General features: G+C 47.5%; 1 protein-coding gene across 3 annotated transcripts in view; it reads left to right on the forward strand.

The window, feature by feature from the left end:
- arfgef1 (ADP-ribosylation factor guanine nucleotide-exchange factor 1 (brefeldin A-inhibited)) overlaps nt 1–24,601 on the forward strand; it is a 65,574-nt gene extending 40,973 nt beyond the window's left edge. For 2 of the 3 annotated variants that reach the window (XM_080855603.1, XM_080855605.1), the window contains 20 exons: nt 412–540; nt 1,600–1,758; nt 2,316–2,460; nt 3,090–3,180; nt 3,297–3,337; nt 3,789–3,958; nt 4,516–4,667; nt 6,358–6,530; nt 7,114–7,274; nt 8,510–8,640; nt 9,526–9,655; nt 9,868–10,003; nt 10,207–10,345; nt 11,126–11,195; nt 16,651–16,810; nt 17,106–17,245; nt 18,346–18,514; nt 19,532–19,670; nt 22,305–22,422; nt 23,168–24,601. In XM_080855603.1, coding sequence (XP_080711729.1) covers nt 412–540; nt 1,600–1,758; nt 2,316–2,460; nt 3,090–3,180; nt 3,297–3,337; nt 3,789–3,958; nt 4,516–4,667; nt 6,358–6,530; nt 7,114–7,274; nt 8,510–8,640; nt 9,526–9,655; nt 9,868–10,003; nt 10,207–10,345; nt 11,126–11,195; nt 16,651–16,810; nt 17,106–17,245; nt 18,346–18,514; nt 19,532–19,670; nt 22,305–22,422; nt 23,168–23,347 — 2,733 coding nt within the window. In that variant the 3' untranslated portion in view covers nt 23,348–24,601. The remainder of the gene's footprint in view (nt 1–411; nt 541–1,599; nt 1,759–2,315; nt 2,461–3,089; nt 3,181–3,296; nt 3,338–3,788; nt 3,959–4,515; nt 4,668–6,357; nt 6,531–7,113; nt 7,275–8,509; nt 8,641–9,525; nt 9,656–9,867; nt 10,004–10,206; nt 10,346–11,125; nt 11,196–16,650; nt 16,811–17,105; nt 17,246–18,345; nt 18,515–19,531; nt 19,671–22,304; nt 22,423–23,167) is intronic. The other variant, XM_080855604.1, reaches the window with a different exon arrangement.
- Nucleotides 24,602–24,999: the final 398 nt, after the last annotated feature.

Raw genomic sequence — 24,999 nt, forward strand, 5'->3', positions numbered from 1 at the left:
CATAGTTGTTTCTGATATGTGGCTTTGACATTTCACCCCAGTTATGGATGCTCACTCAGTGGTGGTGTTTCATTATTGATTTGTTCATTGATTTGTTAATTGATGTTTTTCTCCTTGATTTGTTCACTGATTTCTTGATTTGTTCACTGATTTTATCATTGAAGTTTTTCTCCTTGATTTGTTCACTGATTTCATCACTGATGTTTTTCTCCTTGTTCTGATAACTGATTTACGCAGTACTGTTGTTTTTCTCAGTGATTCCCTCACCCTTTCTCTCTGACTCAGCTCAGGAGAGTTTGGAGGCTAGTTTAGTGCTCCGTGTAGTTTGATGACTCACTCCATAAAGGCCAAACTCACTTGTCTCCTCTCCTTCCTCCTCGTCTTCCTCATCTTCCTCCTCCTCCTTTGTAGCTGGCGTGGACGCCCTTCCTGGCTGCGTTCAGTGTGGGCTTGCAGGACTGTGACGACACGGAGGTGGCATCGCTCTGTCTGGAGGGCATCCGCTGTGCCATCAGGATAGCTTGCATCTTCACCATCCAGGTAACTTCATACCATCCCAGCCCAGCCCAGCCCAGTCCCAGCCCAGTCCAGCCCAGCCCAGTCCAAGCCTAGTCCCAGCCCAGTCCCAGCATAGTCCCAGCCTAGTCCCAGCCCAGTCCCAGCCCAGTCCCAGCATAGTCCCAGCCTAGTCCCAGCCCAGCCCAGTCCCAGCCTAGCCCAGCCCGTCCCAGCCCAGTCCCAGCCTAGTCCCAGCCCAGTCCCAGTCTTGTCCCAGCCCAGCCCATCCCAGCGCAGCCCAGTCTCGACAGATAGACCTCACCCAGGTCCCAGTAAGCAGCAGCTGTTTGGCCTGTGATCAAACTGTGTATGTTTGGTAGGGGGTGTCTATACAGGCTAGCGCATTTTGTAGCATTGCGCAGAGTTGTTGTCATCTAGATATCTTCATGACCAATTCCTGTGAAACCAGAACACGGCTAATTTGAGCATGGCGTATAAAACCCAACACCTAATCAAAGGGAAATGAGTTTAGAGCCGCTCAAAAGTGGTCTGTTAGTGTTAATGGTTAGTGTCATCTCCGGCCAGTCAGCAGTGATAAGATGTGACGGCCTGTCACTCAACGGTGGGAGCAGCAGGAATACGAGGCCTTAATTCACTTAATAACCAGCCCAGAAATTTGCAGAGGTTGCAGAGGCTGTGGGCGGGGTTATCATGTGTGATGGGTTCAAAGATTAAAGACACCTCTGGCAGAACTGGCATTAGCTGATAATGGGACAGCATCATTTTAAATACATTAGAAATGAAATGTGGTTTAGCGCCGTTGTTTAGTGTTGTCTAAACCTCTCTCGAAAAATGTTATGTGAAATATGATTATTAATGACGTAATCGTGATCAGTGCCTTCTCTCATTCTGTGAACCTAAGTTACATTGGGAATAACACACCCGAATACAAATCAGTATTCACTTAGCACTTACTTCTCTGATGAATATCCAAGCTAAATATGTTATTGAACTGGGTTTCTACTGGTGTACTCCCCTCTCCCCCCTCTCTCTGTCTTCCCTCTCTCCCTCTCTCTCTCCCCTCTCTCTCCCCTCCTGTAGTTGGAGCGTGATGCGTACGTCCAGGCTCTGGCCCGCTTCACCCTGCTGACGGCCAGTTCGGGCATCACAGAGATGAAGCAGAAGAACATCGACACAATCAAGACCCTCATCACCGTCGCTCACACCGACGGAAACTACCTGGGCAACTCATGGCTCGAGGTCAGCCGAGGCAGTCACTTTAGCCTTGCCCTTCAACATTTCAAACCAGCTCTCTGCTCTGGAGTGTCAGAAATATAGACCGTATGGTGGTATTTGTTGGTAGTCAATTGTCTCAGTGATTTAATGTTATTTAAACACTGGAACAAGTGGCTAATGAAAAAGTAAACTTTGCACTCCACATAGAACACAAAACCTAAAAAAAGATATAATACATATTGGATATTGGATTTTCTATCTCCCTTTGGTATACAGAGACATGGAAGCTCATTTACTTGATATTAGGGGATGCTTTAGCATAGGGATGGTAGTGCTGTTACTAATAGTTAATACTGCACACATCAGCCTCAAGAACCATTAAGTCTAGAACCTTGATTCGAGTTGAGTGTCAAGTGCAGATCCTGCAGTGTGTCAGTCAGCTTTGTGTGTGTGTGTGTGTGTGTGTGTGTGTGTGTGTGTGTGTGTGTGTGTGTGTGTTCCTGTTCTGAGTTGAGTCTAAAGTTTGGTTCTATGTGTTCTGAGTTGAGTCTAAAGTACTGTTCTCCTGGCGTTCCCTGTAGATCCTGAAGTGTATCAGTCAGCTGGAGCTGGCCCAGCTCATCGGTACTGGGGTGAAGGCTCGCTACATCTCAGGAACGGTGCGGGGGAAAGAGGGCTTCATCACCAGCACCAAGGAACAGAACTCCGACGAATACCTGGGGCTAGGTTAGTGTCGGACACACACACACACACACACACACACACACACACACACACACACACACACACACACACAATATGACACGCCAGCGCCAAGGAACACAGCTCTGACGAATACCCGGGGCTGGGTAAGTGTCGGACACATACAGAAACACACCATACACAAACCACCAAAAACATGCTTACATGCACACAAATATACTTACAAGACATACACACACACACACACAGTTCACTCAAATACACACCACACAGTTCACAGCATGGAACATGCAAACAGATGCAGTGCAGCATGTGGACATACAGCACACTGCATAAGTATCCCAGTATACAGTTAGGTGACCTGTAGGTTTTATAAGTCTTTGGTGATTTGGATACGAAAGTAAGTTAGTCATTTTGATTTTGCCCTGTTAAGTATGGCATCCATGTAAGACTGTGTAAAACAGGGCTCCATGGTGTTAGCACTTTATCAAAGGGAGAGTTCAGAGCGAGTGAACATTCCTCCTCCACTTTGATGCAGCAGCCCTGCTTTCCCTCTCTCATCCCTCACAGAGGGGGGTGTGTGCTAGATGTCTGATACCATGGCGACTTAATGACTCTGCTCTCATCTGCCTGACTTGTCGTTTGGTCCCCAGTAGGAGGGAATGTGGACCGCAAGCAGATCGCCTGCATCCAGGAGTCCATCGGAGAGACCAGCTCCCAGAGCGTGGTGGTGGCTGTTGACAGGTATGGAGACTGTGCAGTGGCTCACACATGACTGATTTCTGCTGCACGTACTGTACAGCTTTGGCTAACTGTTGTTAATTAACACTGACACATTTTTTGGGCTGGTCTCGTTGTAGGATATTTACGGGCTCCACCAGACTGGACGGAAACGCAATTGGTAAGAGCATAACAGTTTGTGTATTACACCACTTTGCAGCATGGTACATTACACTGTATGACTTTTACAGAAGAAATTAAACCAAAGCAAATTCCACTACCCATGAGAAATTATCAGTTTGATTACATTTATTTAATAATCATTGATGACGTGCGGAAATTGTAAGGATGGCAGTGGACATGGAAGTGTCTGTATGAATGTGCACAAATGTAACAAAAGTGTTAGAACTGTTTAGTAATATTCCACAACACATGACATTTGATCGTCTGAATCCAGATGAGTTTTACTTTATTTAACAATCCTTCATAGAGATGTAATGGGCCCTCAATGGAATCTATGTGTGAATATGAATGTATAAAAGAACCACATAAGCCATTCAGTAGTGTTCACTTTCACACGCCACGCAGTCATCAGAACCAATATGACGTGATTGGGCTTCCCCTCTCCCTAGTGGACTTTGTGCGTTGGCTGTGCGCCGTGTCCATGGATGAGCTGGCCTCGCCTACACACCCCCGCATGTTCAGCTTGCAGAAGATCGTGGAGATCTCCTACTACAACATGGGCCGCATCCGCCTGCAGTGGTCCAGGATCTGGGAAGTCATCGGAGACCATTTTAACAGGGTAACAGTCCTCTCTGTTCCCCGCTGCTTAGATCCTGAGTGCCTGTCTCAATAGTAGAACAGGGGGAAAAAGGTTGGATGTGTTTGCGTATTCTTCTGGTGGTGAGTGTGGTGGTGCTCAGAGGAGCAGAGGCATCTTTTATTCAGCTAGGGTTTGTTTCAGAGCTGTGTGTGTGTGTGTGTGTGTGTGTGTGTGTGTGTGTGTGTGTGTGTGTGTGTCTGTGTGTGTCTGTGTGTGTGAGAGAGAGAGAGCAGGTTTGTTTCAGAGCTGTGTGTGTGTGTGTGTGTGTGTGTGTGTGTGTGAGAGAGCGGGTTTGTTTCAGAGCTGTGTGTGTGTGTGTGTGTGTGTGTGTGAGAGATAGCAGGTTTGTTTCAGAGCAGTGTGAGTATGTCTTTATAAGGTGTGTGTGAGAGAAAGACAGAGATAGAGTGAACAAGTGGTGAAAGTGAGCGATTAAGAGGAAGTGTTTGACAAGCCCAGACGTGAGTGATGTGTTAAAGAGAATAAAAACAAGATTTGTGTTAATGTGTCTCATCTCTCTCTATCCCTCTCCTCAGGTTGGTTGTAATCCCAATGAGGATGTGGCCATCTTTGCTGTGGACTCTCTCAGGCAGCTGTCCATGAAGTTTCTAGAGAAGGGGGAGCTGGCCAACTTCCGCTTCCAGAAGGACTTCCTGCGGCCGTTTGAGCACATCATGAAGAAGAACAGGTGAAAGACAAAAACAAGAGAGAGACCCAGAGATGCATTACTCTCTAATAAATAAAACATGCACCCTAGAGAAGGAGAGAGAGAGAGAGAGAGAGAGAGAGAGAGAGACTAAGAAATACGCCACTTTTTGAAGCATGTTGTTATAAGCTACTACATTCTTTAAATAGATTTTCCTGGCATATGGTCACAGTGGCATAAGGTAGTTACGACCGGCTCAGGTGCAAGCTTTTATAATGGGGCCTAGTGAACTCTACTTACTATCGTGGCGTTCCCTTCTCCCGCCCCCGCTTAAAAAAAAAACGCTAAATAAAGATGTTTGTTATCGATGTAGCAGTAGCAGTAGCAGTAGCTTATAACGACATGCTTCAAAAAGTGGCAAATTGGCAGCAGCGCCAACCATGAACAGGCCCACGGGGACCTGGGTTCGAGTCCGACCCGCGGTCATTTCCCGATCCCACTCCTTACATCTTTTCTCAAGCTCATTTCCTGTCACCCTTGAAAGCCCAAAATAAATCTTTAAAGAAAAAAGTGGCAAATTGTTGCATACAGTCTAGGTTCAGTAGTTTACTAAACTAAACTTAAAGGACAGCAGTCTTTTTATGTACCGTCGGCTAACTCCTTTAAGGACAGTGCCCATGTGGGATTGGGTGAGTCAGCTGCTGTTGTGGCTGTAGGGGCTACAGATGTGTTAGCACGGAAGCTTAGCCCAGTGTGTGAAGTCAGCAGGAGCCCAGTCACGCTCCTGAGCTCAGAGGCACCGCCAGACAGCAAGACACCATCTGAAGGCAAACACCTCATCAGACACTGCAGTCTTTAACACACACACACACACACTCACTTAGACAAACACACACTCACTTAGACAAACACACACACACACACACACACACACTCACACACACCCACACACACTCACTTAGACAAACACACACCCACACACAGACATGCACTCCCTTTGGTTGCGGCTTCAAAAGAGATGATTTAGTGTGAGCAGGGCCGGGATGTTTGAATAGAAACGTGTACAGAATAACTGCACTTACTGTAGAGTGTGTGAGTGAGTGAGGCAGAGATGGGGAGAGAGGAGGATGGAGGTAGAGAGAGAGGGAGGGAGAGGGAGGCGGAGATGGCGAGAGAGAATGGGAGATAAAAAGAGATTGTGTATGGAGAGTGAGGGGTGGTGTGAGGTCAGTCAGGCCTCGCAGTGTGTGTTTGTGAGGTCAGTCAGGCCCCTGCAGTTTGTGTGTGTGTGTGTGTGTGTGTGTGTGGTGTGTGTGGTGTGTTTGGGTTTGGCTAGGTTGTGTGAGCTCTCTGAACTGCCAGGCCTCTATTTATCAGAGCTCTTGAGAAATAATCAAGCAAGCCCCGCCATTCTCCTCAGCCTTTCTGTCACCTGTATGGCTTTCTCTCCCCAGTATTCTTTTGCCCCCCTCTTTCTGTTCTATTCCCTCTCTCTTCTACCCCCACCTCCCCCCCCATCTGTTTTATCCCCCCCTCTTTCTGTTCTATCCCCTTTCTCCCTCTCTTGATCTTTCTCTGTCATCAAACTGTCTGTAGCCATCATATAGAGACAGACACATTCCCATGAGCTCCTCAGTAGAAAAGAGAGCTTCTCATCTTAAGAGATGACATGTCAGCACTGACCCCTCTCCCTCTCTCTCCTCCTCACCCCCCATCCCCCTCTCTCCCTCAGATCTCCCACCATCAGGGACATGGTGGTGCGCTGCATCGCTCAGATGGTGAACTCCCAGGCCGGCAACATCCGCTCCGGCTGGAAGAACATCTTCTCCGTGTTCCACCTGGCCGCCTCCGACCAGGACGAGAGCATCGTGGAGCTGGCCTTCCAGACCACCGGCCACATCGTCAGTGAGTAGAGCACAGACAATGTACATAGGCAACGTTCTTCTGTATAAATAATGTCCACTATGCTGGAAACCTCAATGAACTTATTAGTGTATACTGCTAAGTAATCTGTGTCGACAGGGCAAGATTGCATCCATAGAGTCTGGTACCATGTGAGACAACTTGCGTGCACACACTGATGCTCACACACTGATAATATTTGAGCTATCCGTGCACGTTGAATGTCTTTAGATATGTGTGATCTGAATCAGTAAATGAGAACATATATTCATCAGAGATTTAGTTCAGTTACATCCCTCTGCCTTCCCTACAGCGCTGCATGCTTTTATCCCAACTAGTAAGAGTAATGTTCGAGCATGCAGGCTTAAAGTGATGTGTTGGTGTGGTTCATATACTTTATGGTTTCCTTTAATGCTTGATCGTTATGACGTACAATTTCACATGCTGTTTGTAGAGTATTTCTCTTTGATGTAAGTCCTTCGGGGCGGAAGTACTGGTTGAAAAGAACCTCTTTCACTTTGATGTTTCTGTGCGTGGCAGCGCGTGGCTGCCTAAACTACCCAGTAACTGACTTTTCCGTCAACAGCGAATGTATTTGAGAAGCACTTCCTGGCCACCATCGACTCCTTCCAGGACGCTGTGAAGTGCCTGTCTGAGTTCGCCTGCAACGCCTCCTTCCCCGACACCAGCATGGAGGCCATCCGCCTGATCCGGCACTGCGCCAAATATGTGTCCGACCGACCGCAGGTCAGTGCTGCAGGGACTGGGAGTGCTGGAATTACCACCTTTACTGATCTCAGAGCAGCTTAATTGTTAGCGCTGGGAGGCTACCAGGGAGCTTATTGCGTCCTTTTGACTCTCCCTGTACGGCGCTATTGGATTGTGTTCTCTACTGAGATTATGTTTCTGATCATGTTTAATAAGTAAGTAGATGCATGAATAATTATCATCAAGATTACTGACTCGAGTCCATCCTCTATTAGAGCTACTCTAAAATCTAAATTAAAAGCAGCGTCAGAAAACAAAAAAAATGAAAACATTTGAGCTTAATTAAATTGACATAGCACCTCAGGGAAATTGAGGGACCATGTTCGAATAGGAAATAGTAGCCAGCCTTGCAGCATGTTAAACTATGTCTCAGTCTGTGACTTGGCTGGGCTGTGCTGTGCTACGCTACGCAGTGCTGTGACTGGGCTGTGCCATGCTACGCTATGCAGTGCTGTGACTATGCTGTGCTGTGCTACACTACGCGTTGCTGTGACTGGGCTCTGCTGTGACACGCTGCGCATTGATGTGACTGGGCTGTGCTACGCTACACAGTGTTGTGACTGGGCTGTGATGTGCTCACAGTTTTCGATTGGACTGCTGTAGCAGCTAGCGGGAATGGGCTGATTTGGTGTGCTTTAGCGTGCTTTAGAAGGCAGCCCTGTCGCATGGTTGATGCTTCTGAGTGGGGATTAGGGATTTCAGCCATAGAAGGCTACTGCTACTGCTGGTGTGATAGAGGGCTGTGTGTGTTTGTGTGTGTGAGAGAGTGAGAGTGTATGCGTGGGCTGGCTGGCCAGATTGAGTGGAAACCTCCAGTGATCTGTAAATACGGCTTAGTGTGGGTTTCTCTCCATTTATTTACTTATTCACTCCACCCTCTGCATCATTTGGAGGGATCTTCTCTCTCTCTCTCTCTCTCTCTCTCTCTCTCTCTCTCTCTCTCTCTCTCTCTCTCTTATACTCTTTCTCTTACTTTCACTCACCCACACCCTATCTTTGCCCACTCTCATCCTTATTTGTCATCCTCTTATTTTCTTCCTTCCTTCCTCTGATCTTTCTATCCTTCTTTCTTTCCTTCTTTCTTTCTTTTTTTCTTTGAGGCTACCTTTATTTCTTTCCGCTTCTCTTTCATCCTCCATTCTCCCTCCTTCTCTCTCCCTCCCACCCTCCCTCCCTCCGTTCATCTCCTCTCTCTCTCTCTGTTTCTCTGACAGTCGTTCAAAGACTACACCAGTGATGACATGAATGTGGCCCCTGAGGACCGGGTGTGGGTGCGGGGCTGGTTCCCCATCCTCTTCGAGCTCTCCTGCATCATCAACAGGTGCAAGCTGGACGTCAGAACCAGGTAATGAGAGAGCACCCCTCCACCGTATCTAAGTGCTCACACTCACACACTGCAATTTACCCCATTACACATCATCACCACAAGTGCTCCCTCATGCAGTGTTATAAAAAAAACCTGCACTCTAATTTTAGGATTGAAACATGATGTTGGGTGTACTCAGTATCCCACTGGGTATGAGGTGTAATAACAGTCCCATTCACGCATCTATTTTAGGACGCTTTGTAAAAGTGCTGTCTGTTATTCAATTTGAGTGGGTGAGCTGGGTGGGAGGCCACTTGTGTATTTTGATAGACACAGGTGAGAGTGAAATAAAATATGGAGATGGAAATAACACAGTACTACCCCGAAGAACTCCAACAGAGTGTTTCAGAATTGGCGTACATAGGCAACGTTCTTCTTAATAAATAATGTACACTATGCTGGGAACCTCAATGACATTAGCTTATTACTGTGTAGTGCTTAAATGCATCTAATGCATATCATTTATTTAATCAATAATCAATGTCCCTATCGGTTTCAAATTCTATGGTTTCACACCCAAAGCTTAGATGAATATTTGTCTGAAAAAAATAAAACGCTACCCACTCAATACAGACACAGAGGCTTTTCAAGACAGATAATCACATAAGCACTACATCTAAGCTGTACTGCAGGATGTGAGCACCAGCCAGGCTTTGTCTCCTCTTGTCCTTTTGCATGTTTAGTCTGTCAGGTTTTAAACAGGAACTCTTCTGCTCTTTATGGCTTTGTGAACAGCTGGGTTTTAAATGAACCCATAAAATCAGATGTGCTAAAACATCCAGTTTGTGGAGCCCCTCTGGGATGTTTATAAGGGGGACGTTTTACCATCATGTCATACATGGTTTGTCTATGTTTGATGCACAGGGGCTTGACCGTGATGTTTGAGATCATGAAGACCTACGGACACACCTTCGAGAAGCACTGGTGGCAGGACCTGTTCAGGATAGTCTTCAGGATCTTTGACAACATGAAGTTACCCGAGCAGCAAACAGAGGCTAGTGATTGGAGATTTTAGCTCCGCATTGCACACAAATCAGTCAGACACAAATAAAGCTCACAAACAAGAAGGAAGCGTTGATGCATGCAATGTCGAGCAAGAGAGAGAGTATAGTTCATTGATTCAAATTGATTCAGCTTTTTAAGTTAAAAAGAATGTACATTTAATTCTGTCATTTTAAAATGCATCCTGTTTGTCTGCACCTATAGAAGGCAGAGTGGATGACCACGACCTGCAACCATGCACTGTATGCCATCTGTGACGTGTTCACGCAGTACTTCGAGTCCCTCAGCAACGTCCTCTTCGATGACATCCTTGCCCAGCTCTACTGGTGTGTCCAGCAAGGTGAGCAGAATATATATGTTCACTCCCTGGGTATCAAATGCATGACCTTGGGTATGAAACGCATGACCTTGGTATTGTCAGCACCTTATTCTACCCGTTAAGCCTCTGGAGCAGATCAGATCATCATCTTGTGCGGTCATGGGTAACCATGGTTTTGGAGACTCCATCTCACAGGTCTTGCATCTGCTCTGGTTCCATTGCAGATAACGAGCAGCTGGCTAGATCAGGCACCAACTGTCTGGAGAATGTGGTTATCCTGAACGGGGAGAAGTTCAGTCTCGAGACCTGGGACAAGACCTGCAACTGCATGCTGGACATCTTCAAGACCACCATCCCGCACGCGTAAGAGTTCATCCAATGCTTCTCAACTGGCCTGGCCCGGAGATCCACCATTTTCCATGGTTATTAAGTTTCGACCCAATTTTTATGGCCTAGAATTAAAGTCCCGAGGCAACACACACTCTCTGGGACCCGTTCAGAATGATTCACCAGTTGAGAAACAGAGTTAAACAACAGGGCCGATTCAGCCATACATTCAAGTCAAGGGCTCAAGTGCTATGCCCTTTGTATTGAGTGAAGTACTGAGTTTAAGTCAGCCCTTTCCTGCCATGTAAACTGACTCTAAGGCTCGTAACAGGGAGGCTTAAATAAACCCTTAAAATCAGACGGCCAAAACATTGAGTGAGTGAAGTCCTATGCGTCCAAGGGCAGATCAGGCAGATCCTATGCGTCCAAGGGCAGATCACGCAGACAGAAGTCCTGTCCGTCCAACTGCAGATCACTCAATCCTGTAGGTCCAAGGATGATGACCCAGATCCTATGCGTCCAAGGGCAGATTACGTAGACAGAGGTCCTGTCCGTCCAAGGGCAGATCCTTGAGTGAGTGAAGTCCGAGGGCAGATCCTGTAGGTCCAAGGGCAGATCATTGAGTGAGTGAAGTCCAAGGGCAGATCATTGAGTGAGTGAAGTCCTGTATGTCACATCACATCACATAACGCAGACAGAAATCCACTGAGACGTCCATCAGTGCCACAAATGCTTGTCTTTGTTGTCGACTGTTTAAGGTCTTATGTTGACTATCACAATCCAAGTAATTTCTTTTCTGTTTTCTCAAATTCTCAGGCTCTTAACATGGAGGCCAGTCGGAGCTGAAGGCGATCATATCACACATCTGGACTCTGACAAGCAGCTGGTACGTCAAGAAATATCAAATCTTTTTCATAAAATGTCTTCACGTGAAGTATATACTGGCCTGGTTATATTTCTGTAACCAAGTAACAGAGAATGGTGCATTGCAAAGTAGTTAAACCAAGCAGAGCTTAGGTAAGGCAAGTCTATTTCTACAGCACATTTAATACACAGACGCAATTCAATGTGATATGCATATGATATGAAGGTTTTGTTTATAGAGCTCATAGTGGATTTGAAGTTTAGTTTTTCTTCATTTGCGTTCAGCTTTCCTGCAATCTCTTTTCAAGGCTTTTACTGTCAGGGTGTTTCTCCATGGGGCTTTCTCTTTGCTCAAAGTTTTGTTGACTTTTACCGGTGCAACAACATCCATGACACTACACAAATATTCCAGCTGAAGTTATCCAGGAGCACATCTATGCAGTCACGGTTGGCCATGGCCTCCATAAACTGAGCACTAGAACTATCGTTTACAGAACTTATTTGAAAACCTCCGGAGTGATCAGTAAGTCAAAGAAGACACTGAAATGATCAGAAAGGGTCAAGTCCTTAATCATAACAAAAAAATGTCAAGGTTCAAATGTGTGTGTGTGTGTGTGTGTGTGTGTGTGTGTGTGTGTGTGTGTGTGTGTGTGTGTGTGTTTCAAAAGAAGCAATTTCTCCTCCTTCTTCGGCACGTATTCATAACACCAAAATGTCTTCTTGTCAGGGGCTGCTCAGGGATGAGACCTGAGTTGCTGGATTTGGGGAACCAGCGCTTAACCCAGTGGGCTACAGACAGGACCCAGTTGCAGGATGTCGTTTGGAGTTTAGTTTCCTTTTATTTTCAAAAAACACAAGATTCCTCGAAAGAAGAAACTACAAAAACACAGAAAATCAAGAACAGGGCAAAAGGCCATAAACTAAATACTACTAATGTGCTTGAGAGCACTACAAAACAATGTGCTTGAGAGCACTACAAAACAATGTGCTTGAGAGCACTACAAAACTATGGCGCTTGAGAGCACTTCTCTCAACCATGGGGAACAAAGACAATACAACGACCAGAGACAGAGCAGGGAAACTAACCAGGTATTTAAAGGTGAGGGCACATAGTTAGAGGAGGGCACACAATGGGAAACAGGTGAGGGCACACAATTGGGAACAGGTGAGGGCACATAACGAGAAACAAAGGCACATGTGAACACAAACATAAAGTAAAATGTCCTTTTGGCCACTAGATGCCGTCAATTTGCCAAATTACGGCAATCGCCGCCCAAAGTCCTGACAGAACCCCCCCTCTAAGGGTCGGCTTCCAGACGACCCAAAGAAAACTCTAGAAGTCCATACCGGGTGGGTGGGGGGGGTCCAGGGTAAGGAGCCAGGACGGCGGGGACTCAGCAGGGTCAGAGTGTCTGGTGGGCGGCCGGGCGGGCGGCCAAGCAAGGGCAAAGTGTCTGGTGGGCGGCCGTGCGGGCGTCCACATCGAGGCAGTGTGTCTGGTGGGCGGCCGTGCGGGCGTCCACATCGAGGCAGTGTGTCTGGTGGGCGGCCGTGCGGGCGTCCACATCGAGGCAGTGTGTCTGGTGGGCGGCCGTGCGGGCGTCCACATCGAGGCAGTGTGTCTGGTGGCCGGCCGGGCGGATGGCCACAGCGAGGCAGAATCTTGTCGGGTGGACGACCAGGACGAGGCAAACGGTCTGACAGGCGACTGGAAGCCTTGATGGAGCTGAGGAGACCAAGATGCCTCTCCTTGGCCAGGAACTGGAAGACCCCGTCAGAGGATGAGGTCAGGGTTGTAGCACCTGCGGTGGCTGGGGTTGCAGGACCAGTCGCTGGGGTTGCAGGACCAGTCGCTGGGGTTGCAGGACCAGTCGCTGGGGTTGCCTCGGCACCGGGACAGCCAGGTTCACCGAGGCTGGCAGCACTGGATACTGGGACTGTGGAACCTAGGACAGAGGAGACAGGGGCAAGGGTGCCTGGGACGGGGCCAGGAGCGCCTGGGGCAGTCCCAGCACATGGACTGCCTGGTTCACTTGGGCTGGCGGCATCGGGGCTGCCTTCTTCGCCGGGGCTGGCGGCATCGGGGCTGCCTTCTTCGCCGGGGCTGGCGGCATCGGGGCTGCCTTCTTCGCCGGGGCTGGCGGCATCGGGGCTGCCTTCTTCGCCGGGGCTGGCGGCATCGGGGCTGCCTTCTTCGCCGGGGCTGGCGGCATCGGGGCTGCCTTCTTCGCCGGGGCTGGCGGCATCGGGGCTGCATTCTTCGCCGGGGCTGCCTTCTTCGCCGGGGCTGGCAGCATTGGGGCTGCCTTTTTCGCCGGGGCTGGCGGCATCGGGGCTGCATTCTTCGCCGGGGCTGGCAGCATCGGGGCTGCCTTCTTCGCCGGGGCTGGCAGCATCGGGGCTGCCTTTTTCGCCGGGGCTAGCGGCGTCGGGGCTGCATTCTTCGCCGGGGCTGGCGGCATCGGGGCTGCATTCTTCGCCGGGGCTGCCTTCTTCGCCGGGGCTGGCGGCATCGGGGCTGCATTCTTCGCCGGGGCTGGCAGCATCGGGGCTGCCTTCTTCGCCGGGGCTGGCAGCATCGGGGCTGCCTTTTTCGCTGGGGCTAGCGGCATCGGGGCTGCATTCTTCGCCGGGGCTGGCGGCATCGGGGCTGCATTCTTCGCCGGGGCTGCCTTCTTCGCCGGGGCTGGCAGCATCGGGGCTGCCTTTTTCGCCGGGGCTGGCGGCATCGGGGCTGCATTCTTCGCCGGGGCTGGCAGCATCGGGGCTGCATTCTTCGCCGGGGCTGGCAGCATCGGGGCTGCATTCTTCGCCGGGGTTGCCTTCTTCGCCGGGGCTGGCGGCATCGGGGCTGCCTTCTTCGCCGGGGCTGGCGGCATCAGGAACGGCAGCAGCCATCATCCGGAGAGCAGGGTTACGGGCAGCATCTCTCTCCAGAGCAGCAGCAATGGCGGCCTCAAAGCTGTCCATTGAAACACGGTCGTAGACCCACAACATCACCGCCTGAAAAGCCCTGAGGCTGGAGCACTCCGGGCCTTGCTTCTGCCACATTGCGGTTGCCAATGCCAAAGCCTTGCCTGAGAGCAGGATTATCATATAGGCAATTCGAGACCGGTCGGAGGAGAGGGTGATGGGCCGGCAGCTGCACTCCAGATTGAACTTGAGGAGAAAACCTCTGCAGCCACCTGGATTGCCATCGTAGGGTGGGAACCGAACTGAAGGTGGTTGGTCCAGTTGTTGTTTCCGATGGTCCAGTTGTTGCTGGTGGCGAGCTAAATCTTCCTGATGGCGGTCGAGATCCTTCTGCCGCTGCACCAAGACCTGCTCGTGCTGACGCAGCGCTTCCATCGCCTGCGCCAACCTCATGTATTCCTGTTGGGCACTACCTGCTGGGTCCATGTTGCTCTGGTCGTTCTGTCAGGGGCTGCTCAGGGATGAGACCTGAGTTGCTGGATTTGGGGAACCAGCGCTTAACCCAGTGGGCTACAGACAGGACCCAGTTGCAGGATGTCGTTTGGAGTTTAGTTTCCTTTTATTTTCAAAAAACACAAGATTCCTCGAAAGAAGAAACTACAAAAACACAGAAAATCAAGAACAGGGCAAAAGGCCATAAACTAAATACTACTAATGTGCTTGAGAGCACTACAAAACAATGTGCTTGAGAGCACTACAAAACAATGTGCTTGAGAGCACTACAAAACTATGGCGCTTGAGAGCACTTCTCTCAACCATGGGGAACAAAGACAATACAACGACCAGAGACAGAGCAGGGAAACTAACCAGGTATTTAAAGGTGAGGGCACATAGTTAGAGGAGGGCACACAATGGGAAACAGGTGAGGGCACACAATTGGGAACAGGTGAGGGCACATAACGAGAAACAAAGGCACATGTGAACACAAACATAAAGTAAAATGTCCTTTTGGCCACTAGATGCCGTCAATTTGCCAAATTACGGCAATCGCCGCCCAAAGTCCTGACACTTCTGCTATCCACGTCTCAGTAAGAGACAGAAAACCACCGTCCTAAGACACACTATGATGTCATTAAGTAAAAATGATGTATTGGCTGTAGTAGAGGGAGCTCTGTAGAGATAATAGGGGTCCTGGGGCAGTCTGCGGTTGGCGTGATACAGGTAACAGACAAGACTGGTTTACCCCATCAACTGAATGCACTCGATTCCTTTTATTTCTAATTAACACCGGAATAAGGAACATTCTAGGCATACTGGGTCCCAGCTTGTTCTCATAACAGCTGTCAGTGTCGCTGCCAAATGTGAGTCCCTGCCTGATGTGAGTCCGCATGCGCAAACACAAACGGTTCACGCATAATGTGGGTTTATTCACTAGTATATTTAATTGTGTTGTAAACGGTGACAAGCGCATTTGTTTACGTTTGAAATCCACCAAGGTTTATGATGTTACGCTTCAAGTTTATTTAATTATTAGTTAAGCAGTGCATTCATTACTAGTAACAGTAATACAACATAGCCCCATATGTTGACGTTGAGCCTTTTGCTGTTAACCGTTTACAACACAATTAAATATAACATTAAATGTAACGGTATTATGCGTTAAAACCAGCCCCATATGTTGACGGTGAGCCTTAGCTGGTCACCGTTTACAACACAATTAAATATACCAGTAAATAAACCCACATTATGCGTGAACCGTTTGTGTTTGCGCATGCAGACTCACATCAGGCAGCGGACTCACATTTGGCAGCGACAGTCAGTACCATCTTTACTGTAGCAGGGACCCTGAACACATGACGCAATGCTATCATTGCTTTGTACCCTGCCGCTGCTATCAGTAGTGCTCACAGAACATTTTGTGCGCTGTGCTGCCAGCCGAGCTGAAGGACAAGGCTGATGCTGACGCTGTTAAAGTGGCCTGAGAGAGAGAGAGAGAGTGTGTGTGTGTGTGTGTGTGTGTGTGTGTGTGTGTGTTTCAAAAGAAGCAATTTCAAAAGAAACATAATGACCGAAGTGTAATCTCTTTGCATTGCAATGCATCTTAAATAAAACAGCTCCTCCTTCTTCGGCACGTATTCATAACACCGAAATGTCTTCTGCCATCCACGTCTCAGTAAGAGACAGAAAATCACCGTCCTAAGTCATTTACTAAAAATGATGTATTGGCTGTAGTAGAGGGAGCTCTGTAGAGATAATAGGGGTCCTGGGGCAGTCTGTGGATGGCGTAATACAAGTAACAGACAAGACTGGTTTACCCCATCAACTGAATGGACTCGATTCCTTCTTTTTCTAATCAACCCCGGAATAAGGAACATTCTAGGCATACTAAGCTAAGCCTTAATTGGATAAGATATCATATCATGAGTGCATCACCGTTACACAATCCTTTAAGCAATGATGTAGACTTGACACTCTGCAGTTGCTGAATAGTCATTTCACTGAAGATATGACATTAGCCTACAGTAGTAATGTCTGTTTAATACTCAATTCAATACTCCATTCAGGACTCTATTTCCCAGAAGTCAATAGACATCCAATCACGCACAGAAGACCAGCAGTCCATTAACAGTGTGGAGAAGGTCCCTATGGACAACAGAAGACAGAGTCAGTTCAGCACGGTCTCAGGCATGAATGAGGACGGTCCCAGAGCGAGGACCCCTACCAGTAAGTTCTCTATTCAGGGTCTGCATCTGTAGTATTTGTTGACTGTTGCAAATGTTCGTTAACGAAATCAGATCTGTTGTAAAGCCATGAGTTTGCCCTTGGAGAAAACGTTAACTGCTCTTGAGCAAGCAAAGTTTGGTACAAATTGGACACATTTACATGAACTACTTGATGAAAGTTTCCAACCCTTGTGGTCATCCTCTGACTTTGTCTGTCTGTCTGTATCTGTGTCTCTCTCTCTCGTGTGTGTGTGTGTGTGTGTGTGTGTGTGTGTGTGTGTGTATATGATGTGCAGAAGTCCAGGAGCAAAGGTTATTCGCTGCTCTACTTATCAAATGTGTGGTCCAGCTGGAGCTCATTCAGACCATCGACAACATCGTCTTCTTCCCCGCCACCAGTAAGAAGGAGGACGCAGAGAACCTCGCAGCTGCTCAGGTGACTCCTCCACCAGTATCTTTCTGCAGCATTTAATGTGTCACCTTTACATCATATTATCTTCTTAATTTCATAATTTAAATGTATTCATTCATTGATTTTAATTAATTTAATCGACAACAGTCATACCCAGTCAATTGAAAGCTACAGCTATAGTTCTCCCATTCAATCGTGCCTTTGTGTAATGTACATCTATACTCCGCATATGTAATGTACATTTATACTAAGCGTACGCGGTAAAATAGCAGGTGCCAGCTCCACATCCCGCACTGATCCGCTGTACAGTAAATACATCATCTTGTTCTTTTGTACATTCTCCCTGGGAATGTCTGACCTTCAAGCTGTTAGTATCGTGCTTCGCAAACTATGTCAGGGGATCCAGTGTTCTGGTGTCTGCGCCTCGTTTTAAATGGCCTCCAGGGCCGATCTATTTCTGGGCCACATTTGCATCCTCAGAAGACCGAGTGATTTCAATCGTGACAAATTGCAATGATGCGGCTGGCAGATGTTCCCTCCTATGGCGCACACACAGTAGGAGCAGAAGCGCTGCTTGAGAACTGCAAGTGTCTGTCTGAGAGCGACAGTGCTGCCTTCCTTCAGAGAGCTCTGACCTCCTGGCTCTCGGCTCTCCTGTGAAAGCCTTGTTATTGGCACCTCAGGGGTCCCTAGAACAGCCAGCCCAGGTCTGAGCGCGCCAGTGCTGTACTCCATCAGAGAACCCTCCCCCTGGAGACTTATCGATGGCGACACGCCTGCTTGTTGGCATCTCTGTCAGTTTCTCACTCTTAGTAATGTTTGTGTCGGACTCTGCAGTGGTTCTGAAGCTGCTTCTCTAAGTGTTGCTGTAGCTCCTCTGCTACAACAAGACTGAGATTCCGTGCTTAATCCTTAAGGAGGCATTGGTATACAAATGGATTGGATTGATGAGTTTGATGGAGGTGTCAGTGAATAAGTGAATAACGTTCTAAGTGTGTGTGTGTGTGTGTGTGTGTGTGTGTGTGTGTGTGTGTGTGTGTGTGTGTGTCTGTGTGTGTGTGTCTGTGTGTGTGTGTCTGTGTGTGTGTGTGTGTGTGTGTGTGTGTCTGTGTGTCCACCTGTAGAGGGACGCGCTGGATGCGGACGTCCCCGTGGAAACGCAGGACCAGGGCATGTATAGCTACCTGACCTCAGAGCAGCTCTTCAAGCTGCTGGACTGCCTGCTGGAGTCGCACCGCTTCGCCAAGGCCTTCAACTCCAACAACGAGCAGAGGACCGCTCTCTGGAAGGCCGGTGGGTGGCTAGGCTCTAACACAGACAAGGCACAGCTCCGTGCTGCTAAAACCAGCACACAAACCGGCACTTCACAGCTCTTATTCACGGCAAAGTAGCCACGCTCCTGTAGTCACAGTAATGATCCCTAGAAAACAGGACAGCTTCTACTATGAGCTTACAGACCTTTGTTGGGTAGTGCAACGCTTGATGAATATAACCTGGCTTGTTGTTTGTTAAATTAATTAAGCAGAACAATGTTTACTTCATGTAAATTTGGAAGTGCAAATTGTGTGTCTGTTGAAGAAATATAATTATGAGAAAATATGTGTAAATGGGGTTGCACCCATTAAGATAACATTAAGATGTGGAGTGTACATTAGTAATAATATATATATATAAACCTATACAATGTATATATATATATATATATATATACATATACATAGAGAGAGAGAGAGAGAGATAGATAGTAAGGGGAGTTGTGTAATCCTACTCAAACTAGGAACTGACAGACGCTTGCATAACACCCTTTTATCCATGAACAACAAAAGGGACATAAAGGCTAAAAAGCTTCGCATCAGTTGAGGAGAATCTTTCTCTGCGGTGGGCAGGATGTCACTGTGGGACTGACTGTTGCCGTGGCGCCCACACAAGCACTGACAGGGTCCCCAGATCACTTTTTAAAGGCCAACATTTGTTGAAGGGGGACACAGGCAACTGCCCTTGTTGAACAGAGAGATTCTCTACTGTGACCAGAATGAGACAGTGGGATTGTGTGAGCACATGTGAGGCAGTCACCACATGTCCTTAGATGAACCCCCAGACTGGCCAGACATCAATGGTCTTTACCACAGGAAATAATAAAAAAAAAACTTATAGTTTAAACCACTTTGATAAGAACGGCAGGACAGACATTCTATGTTATGTTTATGAGTTATGGTGCCATAGTGTTATGATGAGGACAGTGGACTCGAGCATTAGTGTGTGTTGGTCAGTGTAATGCAGTGTGTGTGTGTGTGTGTGTGTGTACTGCAGGTTTCAAGGGGAAGTCCAAGCCCAACCTGCTGAAGCAGGAGACCAGCAGCCTGGCATGTGGCCTGCGTATCCTCTTCCGCATGTATACCGACCCCTCACGCCGGGACGCCTGGGAGGAGGTGCAGCAACGCCTGCTCAAGTAAGTCAACGCTCCTGTGTGTGTGTGTGTGTGTGTGTGTGTGTGTGTGTGTGTGTGTGTGTGTGTGTGTGTGTGTGTGTGTGTGTGTGTGTGTGTGTGTGTGTGTGTGTGTGTGTGTGTGTGTGTGTGTGTGTGTGTGTGTGTGTGTGTGTGTGTGTGTGTGTGTGTGTGTGTGTGTGTGTGTGTGTGTGTGTGTGTGTGTGTCCAGAACACGCTCAAGTAAAACGTTGCCGGCCTGTTAGCTCACATATTGCTGCTTGATTAGGTCCCCAGTGTGGACAGGAAGTGATTCCCTTGCCACTCTCTGGTAGATGCTGGTTCCTGCTCATGTTGAAAGGACTTATAACGGGCTGCTCATGGCTGTCCACTCAACACTGCTAATCGTAGTATAGCATGGCCCACACGTCTGCCTGCACTGCTACAGACTGCTTCTCTAACGGCGCTCTCCGCCATCCCAGTTTGAAACGCATCCGTGGTTCTCCCCCTGGGTGAGACTTCAGAGGCTAAAAGCTGACTATTGGAACCAGCCCTGATGTGCGCAGAGTCGAGCCTCCATTGCCGCTGGTATCGCAGCTTGTGGCCGAGTTAATACAAGAGAGTATCTTTTCAACCCTCTGTTTTTCAATCAGCTTAATGTGCTTTAATGCTCCTCGGCTGAAAGTCTCTCAGGTATTCAAGGCTGCTTCCCACCTCTCCTCCATCTCAGTTCTCTAATGAGCTGCTTTGACTTCAATGATTGCTTAGCTGCCTAGAGTTTTACAGTGTTTGGATGGACAACATGCACCAGTGCAGTTTTTAGTTATGGACCTCTGTGGGCCTCAAAGGAACACGCTGCCCATTATAATGCTAATGACCAATCATTTAGTTTAATGTGGTCACAGTCTTGAAATGCAAACACAAGGTGAAATGTTACCCCAATGTCAACCTTTGTGTGTGTGGGGGGGGGGGGGGGGGGGGGACCAGGGGTGGTGCTAGGCTATAGGATCCTGTGCTAACAGACCTACTGCATAAACACGTTTTAATTTCTCTAACAAGAGGCAAGGGGCACGTTTGTTTATTTTTCTCGCCGGGAGTGTGCATCAATCGGATGAATGGGATGGCACAGAGACCTCGGCTGTGTGTAGGAACACACACGCACGTACACACACACACACACATACACACACACACACACACACACACACACACACACACACACACACACACACACACACACACACACACACACACACACACACACACACACAAATATACACAAAATCCCTCTCTCACTCAGACATATACACGGACACACATGCAGAGACATACATCTACACACACACACACACACTCTCTCTTAGACACAAATAGACAACCACACACACACGGGTGAAACCTTTGCATGTCACTAGAGGGCTGAAGCAGATTCTCTACCTCCTACGTTATCAGTCGATATCTCCAGAGTCAGACGCCATGCTGGTTTGCTCTCTGCGTGTGGAGGCCAGGGTTGAGGACCGCAGCGCTCTGCTCTGGCAGGGAGTCTGTCCTCAGCTGCTCTTTAATAAAGCCTCTGACTCCAGCCCTCCGTTTACTGTAAAAGACACAGATAAGCAGAGCGCTCTCAGGCACAGAACAGAGTGGGTGCAGAGACATGGGTGGGAAGGAGAGGGAGGGAGAGAGAAAGAAATAGATGGTGGGAGGGAGGGAAAGAGAGACAGAAGAAGAGGGATAGAGGAAAGAGAGGAGAGTGGAAGAAAACGAGAGCCAGAGAGAAAATGTGTGTGTGTGTGTGTGTGTGTGTGTCTGTGTGTGTGTGTGTGTGACAGGGATAGAATAACTGAAAGAGAGAGCTGACTCCGTGACAGTGGTGTCTGTCTGTGAAGGCCAGACTGCATAATCTATAGAGGGTAGACTGCAAGGCATTTTCCAGCTGGTAGGCAGGTGTGTGTGTGCGTGTGCGTGTGTGCGCGCGCGTGCGCACGCTTGCGTATACATTTAAGAGGGTAGTTCTCAGACTGGCATGGTTGACTGGTTGGCTAGTTCTCAGACTGGCATGGAGGTGGGCTGGTCTGGGCTGGGAGGATGAGAGGAGATTTGGGAAAGTGATTAAGTCACAGGGGCTGTTGGAGACGGGGCAGATGGTGCTTATGTAACGGGCAGAGCGCCCTCGGGCCGAAGGCAGCTGGAATAACAGCAGGGGCAACCATAACAGTGGGCAGACTCAACACTTAAAGGTGCTGCCTCTCGGTGCAGGGCTGTGTGTCATCTAATATGCTCGCAATGGCAATGTAATGGTGTTTCGTTGTCTAAATTTAAAGAAATATACATATGAAAGTTTAAACCCCATGTAACAGTACTTCAAAGTATTTCCCATACTTAATGAAACAGAATCATCTGATATACTAACATTAATGTACGAAGCATACAGGAATATGCTACAATGCACTAGTTTGGAACATTAGCTAAATGATATTTACCATCTACTATATCGACACATTTATTCACATTTTTATACATTCATGACTTGAGCGTAGACCATCGTTAACCTTGACATGTGCTGGAGGCGCTGGTCTGTACCACCCTAACTCTCTCCTCCTCTATGCTCCTCTCTCCTCCTCTCTGCTCCTCTCTGCTCCCCTCTGTCTCCCTGCTCAGTGTGTGCAGTGACGCTGTGGCCTACTTCCTCACCCTGACCTCGGAGAGCCACCGGGAGGCCTGGACCAACCTGCTGCTCCTCTTCCTCACCAGGGTCCTAAAGATCAGCGACGATAGGGTGAGAGTTCACACAACAACGCACTTAAGCCAACTTTAAAGCACCAGTGAGCCCAGTCTGAGCCCAAGTCAGAGCCCACCGAACATACTTAATCTAGCTTTAAAACATGGATTTAAAATAAGAGCCCACACCGAAAGTGTCTGGCTTTAAAACAAAAGTGAAAGTCAGTAGAGCGTCCAAGCCCCCGGTATCCCCTCACCTGCATCCCTGAGGTTTCTCCATCAGCAGCACTGATACACCAAGAGAAGGATAGGGTGTTATTTTTAGGGTGTTAACCAATGCGGTCTATGAGAGATCTCTGTTGGGATCACGAGATGTTTTCAGGGCACTGATGCTGAGTTGCAGGGAGGAGAGAGGAAGCCTCTCTGAGGACACAAGATCATTTTTGTGTCTCTGCGGGGGCGTTCCTGCTTCCCTCCTTGGCGGCTCAGAAGTGCCACCGTACACAAATATCATCACTGAGTAATCAACTGCTCTTTCCAATCAAGCTCTTATCAAGCTCAATTAGACTGCTAATGAAGTACCGGGCTCACGCATAGCAGCAAGAATATTTTTCTCACCGACGTTGTGAGAGGTCGACAAACGTGACATGACAGATTTAATTATACCTGCACAAGAATAATGTCTAAATTTTGAATTTAAATGAATGCTGATTTTCGTTATGGGGTGTGTGACGTGTGTATGTGTGTGATGTGTGTGATGTGTGTGATGTGTGTGTGTGTGTGTGTGTGTGTGTTTTCCACAGTTCAAAGCCCATGCCAGTCGGTACTACCCCCTGCTGTGTGAAATCATGCAGTTTGACCTGATTCCGGAGATTCGGGCCGTGCTGCGGAAGTTCTTCTTGAGAATTGGAATGGTGTTCCAAATTGCCCAGCTGCCTAAAGCTGCGCAGGGAACAACTGAGGACGCCACCCAAGAGGTCTAGAACCTTCTACAGACATCAGAGGAGCCCCCACCCCCAGAACTCCTACACAGAAAACCTATTATAAACCAAACCACAACCCGCTTCGATCTACCCGTCCAAACGGTTCTTGTCGTTTCTTTCCCCCAACCACTGGAGGGCGCTAAGGAGCCCCTACCAGATTGGACTTCATCCACTGCCTGCACCCCCTCTTCATCACTCAGCAGTTCTCCAGCAAACCTTCTAGAACGTATCGGAATTTCCCTGGAGTCTTTGCCTCGAGAATATCACAGAATCTGGGTCGGGGAGACACATCCCCTTGGCTGAACTAATGGTCACGCTTTGTACAGTAGCATATATCATCTAAAGGATCATACCGATGAATATAATGACAACTATTCAAATTACATGATTTATGAAACACTTCAGAAGGCTGGCATATTAAAACAGAGGTGTTTCTTGCTATGTCTTGACATTATCTTAAAAAAAGTTATCCTGAATGAAAAAGGTTTCAAACATCAAGCAAATTATCAATGATTAGTTCCAACAAGTAACGTTTGTTACTTGACGATCCTAATTTTTGTTTTGCATCGCTAATGGGTAACATTAGCATTGATAGCTCCTTGGATGAAACTAGTTGTACAGAAATGCAGCTTTGTAAAATAATCTCATAACACTAGATTTTATTTCTGTAATTTTTTGTTTTGGTTTCTCAGAATTTTTGCTGCACTTGTTTTCTTTATCAAAATGCACTGGAGATTTTTACTTTTGTGATAATTTATTTAACTATGCCATTTCTCCCCGATTGTCCAATGATATTTCTAATTGATTGCTACGATATAAACTGATCAGTTAAATTATTCCATTTTATATATACTGACACTTTTTTAAGTAAGAGAAAATGTCCTTAAGTCCGCATCTGGGATTCTCTTGAAAACTGGAACTTCGGAAAAACAACAAAGAGCTGAAGTGTGTGAACTGCATCTGATTTCACTGGTATGTATCCCTGTTTGAAGTAGGTTTCACTGTATGTGTACAAATTAAGAAAAAATTTAATATATTTAAATCTTCTGTTTTTTTTGGTTTTGGGGGTGGGTTGTATGTATAGAACATATGAAATGTTAGCTGCGCTTCAAGCATTTGATGATGGTGACGTGTGGATCTGAAGCATTCCTGGTTTGGGTGAACTGAAGAAATGTATAATGGTACAGCACTGTAAAGTTTTCTATGTGGAAAAAAATAAGCCTGTACAACATTCTGTACAAAGCTGGTTATCATCCGAAGCATTCTAATCAGGTCATAGGTCAATAAAGTTTTTGAACTTGGTTTATTTGTGCTGTTGTAATGGATTACTTTAACATGTGTGGATTTTATGGTTTGTCTTTACCATAGTCTGTTGATCCGTCTCAGTTACGCTTTCAATCTAACGGTCTTCCTCTGTAAACCTAGTGATAAAATGAGACTTTTGCCGAACAGTAATGCCAAAATAAATCAAAGTCCCCCAAGTCAGTGGAGAAAAAGTATACACAAACACGTATCGCTCTAGTGTGAGACACTGTCAACAGACCTAAGCATCGGATATAAAGAAGCATGCCTCTGTGCATTAAAATCCAACTTGCTGCCCTTTTCATAATAACTCCAGTTGTTCACATTCTCAGGGGTTAGCCAGTGACATG

Source organism: Sprattus sprattus (assembly GCF_963457725.1).
Source record: "Sprattus sprattus genome assembly, chromosome: 17".
NCBI lineage: Eukaryota > Metazoa > Chordata > Actinopteri > Clupeiformes > Clupeidae > Sprattus > Sprattus sprattus.